General features: G+C 32.9%; 1 protein-coding gene across 1 annotated transcript; it reads right to left on the bottom strand.

The window, feature by feature from the left end:
* Positions 1–7,497: 7,497 nt before the first annotated feature.
* Positions 7,498–7,803, bottom strand: LOC18422111 (chaperone protein dnaJ 20, chloroplastic). Its single transcript, XM_006826923.2, has one exon. It carries the CDS (start codon positions 7,801–7,803, stop codon positions 7,498–7,500), a length of 306 nt encoding a protein of 101 aa, XP_006826986.2.
* Positions 7,804–8,077: the final 274 nt, after the last annotated feature.

Raw genomic sequence — 8,077 nt, 5'->3', positions numbered from 1 at the left:
TGGTTTCCTCGGTTATGTGGGATGCCTCGTCTTAATATTTTGGAAATATGCATTTTTATTTTAAAACTAGATTGCAAATTTATTTTTGTTATTGTCTATTGTGGAATCCCTTATGCCTTAGCAAAAGTACAATTTGCTTATAGTAAATAAATAAATAAAAAGGCCAGATTAAATTGGTTTAGTCCATTAAGGGTGGTGATTCGTATTTTAAACCAAATATTTTGGAATGATTGTGTGACCGCCAAAGTGGTGTAATCATGAGAACTTGGATGGTTTTAAAATATTTGATGATTCTTATTAATATATATTTTTTGATTTATTTTGACTAAAAAAAATTGTATGAGTCATCAAGGAGCCCACAAATTGGCGTTGAGCACTTGTAGATAAAAATCACACCCAAATACGGTTTTTTATTTGTACGACTTAGCGGAATAGGGTGGTTGGTGAGAGCACTGTAGATTTAGACAATGTTAAACCCAAAGGAGTAACGTCTTCGTTATCTAAAGGAGGGGTTGTGATGATGCATCGGTTTACTAAAGGTACATGATTTTAAAATAATGAAATGTTAATTACTCAATATTATGAGTAAATACAGTTTTGTGAGCATAATAAATTTAAAATCAGGGCATCTCTAAATCCCTCTGCACTTACTTGATACTTAGTCGAAATTGAAACTCAAAACAGATCTAACTTATCTGATTGGAAGCTAAAGATTGAGATCACTCTAGGCATTTTGGATCTTGATTTAGCCTTGTGTGAAGATGAACCTCCTAAATCTAATAATATGAACACTACTGAACATAAAATTAAATATGAGAAATAGGAAAGGTCTAACAAGTGAGCCTTATAATTATGAAAGGGACTATCGATAAGATTATATGAGGTGTTATTCCTGATGAGGATAATGCTAATAGCTTCATGAGCAAGGTACATGAACAATTTGTAGGTCCCACTAAAGCCCTAGTGAATAGCCTTATGACAAAGTTATTGACCAAGCGGAATGATTGTCACTGCTCTATCATGAACCATATTAAGCAAATGATTGGTATTACAAATCAATTGAAGTTTATGGACATGGATATCTTAGAAGGTTTTCTGGTGCAATTCATTCTCTACTCTTTACCTACATAGTATGATCAGTTCAAGTTTGCTTATAATACTTAGACAAAAAAAGTGGAATTTGAATGAGGTTCAAATTATGTATGTTCAAAAAGAAGAAAGATTAAATCAAAATAAGCTAGAAGGTGCCCATTTAGGAGAAACTAGCTCAGGTAGAAAAAGAACCTTTAGAGCATCAAAAAATAAATGTTATGGGACACCTACAAATTATCAATCAAAATGGACTACTCCTCATATTCAGAAACAAAATGACCGGAAGGAAAGAAAATACTTCTTTTGTAGAAAGAAAGGGCATTTGAAGAAAAATTGCTTCAAATATAAGAAGTGGTTGGAAAAATAAAGGTATCCATTAATAATAAGATACTCATTTATGAGGAATGAAAGCTTGGGATGGCTAATGAAGTAGAGGAATAAATAAAGGCGATATGAGTAGTTAGCTTCTTCTAGATGGTAGTTTTGTAGTAGCCCTGAGATATACTCTTAATGTGCCAACTGTTGGGAAAGTATGAAAATTAGATATTTATAGTTTTAATTTAATTTGACCAATGAAAATTATTTGTGAGTTCTGGAATATTGTGTGATGGTCTCTATAAATTGAATTTAGATTCGGTTTTTGTTGAGTCTCTTTATCCTTTCATGTGTGCAATGTGAAACATAAAAATGTGAATGAGAATTTTTATGTTGTTGTATGGAAGGCTACGGCACATCCCAAAAGAAAGGCTGCAGAGATTAGTCAAGTAAGGAGCATAATTTGTAATTCAAAGTTGCCTGTTTCTCTACGTGGAGCCCTGAAGAATATTATTTATATGGTGAGTCATGTTCTTAGTTAAAAGCTATACTAAAAATCTTATTTGAATTTATGGACTGGTAAGAAGAGTAGTTTAAGACATTTGCATATATGGGGATGACCTGCAAAAGCTAGATTTTATAACTATTTTTGAAAAGAAATTAGATTTACGGTCTATAAGTTGTTACTTTTAAGTCTTCTAGATTTATGAAGAATCTTGTGGACGAAAGGATTTATTTCAAGTTCAGTGGGAGCAGATTCACTATTTTGGTTATATATGTGATGACATTCTACTGCCAACAATGACATTCATATGTTGCATGAAATAAATATTTTTATCCTTGATATGAAGAACTCAAGTGTAGCTTCATGTGTGATTAGCATAGAAATTCATCGAGACAGATCTTAAGGGATTTTGGGACTACCACAAAAGGCATATATTGAGAGGGTACTCAAAAGGTATAATATGCATAATTGTTCTCAAAGTATAGCACCTATTACTAAGGGTGATAAAGTAAAAAATTACAATATTCCAAAAATAACTTATAGAGGAAGAATGTGAAAAATTTTCCGTATATATTAGCTGTGGGAAGTCTAATGTATGCTCAAGACTGTACTTGTCCAAATATAGCTTTTAGCTATCAAAGTAACCTAGGGCTAGTATATTAGAAAGAGGCTAAGAAAAAAATGACGTATATGCAAGGGATAAAGTACATTATGCTCACATAAAGTAAATTTGATCATCTTGATATAATTAGATATAATTACAGATTTTGCTGCCTATCTAGATAATAGGAAGTCGATATCAGGTTGTACTTCATGATAGCTGGTGGAGCCATTTCATGGCAGAATCATCGATTAGGGTAGCAAAATTTGCAGGTTGCTATAAGGCTACCAATCAAGCTTTGTGATTGTAGAATTTTATCTCGAGGCTTCATGTTGTAGATTTTATTTCCAAGCCGCTGAGAATTTTCTGTGATGATTATGTTGCAATTTTCTTCTCTCAAAACAACAAGTGCATGGATTTATCCAAGCATATAGAAATTAAATATCTTGTTGTAAGGAAGAAGTTAAGGGAACTTGTAGTGTCCATTGAGCACATCAATACAAAACTGATGATCGTTATTACCTTGACCAATGGTTTGAGTCCCAAATGGTTAGTAGAGCATGTTGCTCATATGGATTTAACTAACATATGCGATGCACTTGGTCAGTGGGAGTTATTTTGCTAGCATACAGTATGACACTCATTTAGTTTGATTTATGCATATTGGATGCATCAAAGTTCTTGTTGTATATGTATATATAAGGATAACATGATATAAAGTTTTGGACTATTTTTAAGTGGGATATAGATTTTCCCTTATCATAAAGTTTTTCGTCCACCATAAAGGTTAAATGTTGGAGACTATAGAGTGTTGGTGCTAATACTATAACCATAGAACGACAATGTGTCATTTATAGAATACAATTAGCCTTCATGATTTGGTATTAATAGCTCTACTTGTCAAAGTCTTGATTTTTGAGATAGTATTTTGCATTTGCTAAAGTTGATGATGTATTTTTAGTTATAATTGTTGTTAGCCCAAGTGGGAGGATGTTAGAAAATATCCTCAATTTATGGTGTAACGATAATTATATAAGGGTAATATTATCCACAATTTAAGTTAGTCGATTATCTAATATTAAGTTAAGAATTAGTGATAATCACCTTCCCCACTATTTCTTAAAGATAGCTACTTATGATGGGTTAGGATAAATGAAAGAAACATTATAAAGAAAGGATATAAGGTGACGGTCCCAGTTCTTACTCATTCTCCAAAAGGAAGCTTCCCATCAAGCTTGGAGGAGAAAAGATGTGAAGGCCGATATCCTCATTAAGAGATCAGAACGACAAACTGTTTTCTTTTATTGCTGGATCATGGAAGGTATGTTTACAATTACTGTTTTATTTTTGTTTTTCAATAATCATGAATAACGATCCAAGAAAGATTTATATATTTTTCTGTTTCTTAAATCTATAAATATGTAGTTTATTTTTACACTGCAAACAATATGTACCATATCTCATATTGTAGTGCCTTATTAAGTCATCTATAACTAAGACCAAGATTTATGGGCTCAACGTTGACCTTTGATATTGACCTATTGTTACTGAAAACTCATTTGTCTTTACACTAGTTGTTCGTATACTAGTTAGCACTCCATTGCACATATCTCTCGCCAAGTTGATGTAGTGTCTAGAGACTCATTTTTTTTTTCAATATCCACCAAATCAAATATCAAGTACTTTATAATAAGCTTTCTCTAGAGCAATAAAGACCATGCGGAGGTATTTTCTTTTTACCCTAAATTTGTCAATTAGTTGCCTAAGGAGAAAAATAACTTCGTTTATTGTCCTCCTTGGCATAAAACCGAATTGGTTTTTTGATACACACATTTCATGGCTTAGTCGTTACTTGAACAATATCTCCTAGGGCTTCATAATGTGGCTCATAAGTTTGATCCCTCAATAATTCAGATAATTATGTATGTCTCATTTGTTCATATGTGTAAATAATGTAGAAATATGTTTTATTTTTTGAAATTGGAAAACAATTCCCATTTTGTCATATTTACCTTTTTCTATTATTTTTTATTTTGTCAAAATACCATTTTTATTTTTTCAAAATACCTTTTTCTTTTATTCAATTTTAAAAAATTGTACAAACCCAACAGTGGGTCCAAGTAAGATACACAAAAGCAGATACATAAAGCTCACAAAAAGACTCCTTTAGTCATTCTTTTGCATAAATACTCATTTATTCATTTCTTTGCACATCTTATCCCATGTTCCATTCCCCAATAATTAGTGTCAAACAAAGAAATTATTTTGTGTCTAGTACATCTAATGAACATACAACTTCAATAAATCAATGCTTTAAATAATGAACATACCTTTTAATTATCATGAATATACATTTTAATTTGTTGGAATGTATACAATGAAACCATTTACTTTTGATAGAAGGTGCTCTCACAAGTACTTATCGACGTGAAATTTGATAGCTTGGATGTATCACAAAATTCGAAAAAATTTATTTTGAAGTTTGAACTTGGTCAATAGAAGAATTACACTACCTGATTTTACATCCAATACTCAAGATTAATGTGAGCACCTTGTACCAAATGTAAATAGTCTCATTCTATACTTTTCCTTAATTATTCCAATGGTAATTAAACGAATCGAACTAACTTCCTTACAATAAAGAATGCCACCAATTCAACAATAACGCGAAAGGTTACCATACCCAACTCGTACATGATACATGGAGCAACTCAAGGGCATTAACCCAATAAGGGCTTTGGACAGGATACACCTGCTGTGTACCAATAGTAAGAAACCTGACCTAAACTTTATGAACAAATTAATTAAACAATGAAAGAAAAACCCATTTTTCTACTGTACAAACCCGTGTTTAAAAAAATGCCGAGTCGAACCGGACTCGCCCTGTTCGACTCGGGAATCGCCATGGACGGATCGAATTGGCGAAAAAAACGGAAATCGTCCGGTTCTTGAGAGAACCGGACGATTCTGTACAGTGACTCGCCGATTCACTGTACGGAATCGGTGTGTCCGTACAGTGAATCGGCGAGTCCCGTACGGAATTTTTTTTTTTGTTTTGTTTTGTTTTGTTTTGTTTTGTAATCCATGATAGATTTTTTTGTAATACTTGATCGATTTTTTTGTAATCCATGATCGAATTGTTTTCTTTTTTTGTAATCCATGATCGAATTTTTTGTTTTTTGTTTTTTTTTGTAACCCATGATAGAATTTTTTGTAATCCATGATCGAATTTTTTGTAATCCATGATCAAAATGTTTGTTTTTTTTTCTTGTAATCCATGATCGAATTTTTTGTTTTTTTGTTTTTTTTTGTAACCCATGATAGAATTTTTTGTAATCCATGATCGAATGTTTTGTAATACATGATCGAAATGTTTGTTTTTTTTTTGTAATCCATGATCGAAATGTTTGTTTTTTTTTGTAATCCATGATCGAAATGTTTGTTTTTTTTTTTGTAATCCATGATCGAATTTTTTGTTTTTTGCTTTTTTTGTAACCCATGATGGAGTTTTTTGTAATCCATGATTGAATTTTTTGTAATCCATGATCGAATTGTTTTTTTCTTTTTTTGTAATCCACGATTGAATTTTTTGTTTTTTTTTGTTTGTTTTTTTTGTAATCCATGATCGAATTTTATGTAATCCATGATCAAATTTTATGTAATCCATGATTGAATTTTTTGTAATCCATGATTGAATTTTTTGTAATCCATGATTGAATTTTTTGAAAATTTGTGATTTTTTTTTTTTAATCCATGATCGAATTTTTTTTTGTAATCCATGATAGAATTTTTTGAAAATTTGTGATTTGTTTTTTTTAATCCATGATCGAATTTTTTTTTGTAATCCATGATAGAATTTTTTGAAAATTTGTGATTTTTTTTTTTAATCCATGATCGATTTTTTTGAAAATATATATATATTTTTTTAATCCATATTATTCAAAGAGAAAATGAGAGAGATGATGATTCTGAGGCCACCCTATCCCAGCCATATTATTCACATATCGAGTCCCAACAGCAACATTGTAGGGATGAGCACGATAGTGCAGGTGAGCATGAAAGATGGACAATCTTCGGGGATTTTAGATTGGGAACACAACAAAACACTAACACTCAGGGATTTGGGAATAGTCAGACGCCTGTTAATATCGATGATTCATTTTTAGATCGAATCAATGAATTGTTAAACGAATTCAATCAATGGTACCAGCGTGACCAAGAAGAACAATAACGTCGTCTATCATTTTATTTTTAGATCATATGTTACTAATTTTATGCTTTATTGTAGTCCATGTATGTTGATATACTTATTCCATGATAATTATATGTTTATCCTTTTGTGTAATGTAAATTAAATGCTGAATGGCGGTTCATGCAGGGAAAAAACATATCAATATTCGCATATTCATTCAAAAACATGAAAATTCTGAATGGAGTACCCTCATTTTTTATTGAATTCCTAAAAAAAAATATTTATAATGAATTTTAATGATTTTTTCGGATTTTTTTTAAGCTTTATTCTGACCGATTCACCCGATTCTCGATCAGGATCGTCGATTCGTCGATCCGGATCGGTTTTTTGGAAGCCCGATCCAGATCACCGATCCGTTTTTTAAACCATTGGTACTACAAATCAACTTACCCCATGATTTCTAGAAAAATTAAATAAAAGAAAAACCCATTTTCCTACTGTACAAACCAACCTACCCCATAATTTCTAGAAAAATTAATTGAATAACAAGAAAAGTGGAAACAAAAACTCGGTACTCGATTCGTGACCCCGATCATGCATCGGGATTTCTAATTTTGTTCAGCAGATCGGCGATCTAGATCGATGGCCTCTACTGAATCACCCATTAAAAATTTAAACAAAAGTGGGTCGGGTTCTCTGACATGTGGAGAGCTCCTTATTCTTGGGGGAACAGTTTGCCCGACCTGGAATTGCCGATATCCAGATCGACATTTTTTTAATCCTTGGATTATACTAAGAATGAGGCATGCCTTGCCCTCGATTTCGAGCATTCCTCCTAGCTGCACGATCCTTCGACCTTCTCTCCAATCCAACAATCTGGGCCGTCCAAACCCTTCTCATATTCTCCTCCTCATCAAAACCGTCCATCACGGCCATGTCCAAATCGTACATCTCTCCAAGCTTCGAGTCGGATAGTGCACGGTACGCCTTGTTGAGCTCCACAAACTTTCTTGTGCATTCGAGCCTCATACTCGGATCGCACACGTCAGGGTGATAACGGAGAGCCATGGTTCTATATGCTTTCTTGATATCTTCCATGCCTAACTTTTCTGAGCTTTTTAGAGAGAGAGTGTCATAGTAAGAAGAGAGTTTAGATATTTTTGGGCTAGCAATGGCCATGCAACGAACAAGAGGTCTGTAATTCCTTTTGCAGGTAAGGTTTGGGTTTGGTGGAATGCCGAATTTGAGGGACAAAGCCATGAGAGACAGGCCTTGCACCTTCTTGGGCTGTTAGTCTAGAGAGAGAAAGAAGAAAGGAGGCCTTGCACCTTCTTGGGGTGTTAGTCTAGGGAGAGAAAGAAGAGAGAGGAGG

The sequence above is a fragment of the Amborella trichopoda genome, chromosome 4 (assembly GCF_054954075.1).
Source record: "Amborella trichopoda isolate Santa Cruz 75 chromosome 4, AtrichopodaSantaCruz75HAP2 v2.0, whole genome shotgun sequence".
NCBI classification, from domain to species: Eukaryota; Viridiplantae; Streptophyta; class Magnoliopsida; order Amborellales; family Amborellaceae; genus Amborella; species Amborella trichopoda.
Note: the sequence above shows the minus strand (reverse complement) of the source record. Positions and strands in the feature narration are given on the sequence as shown.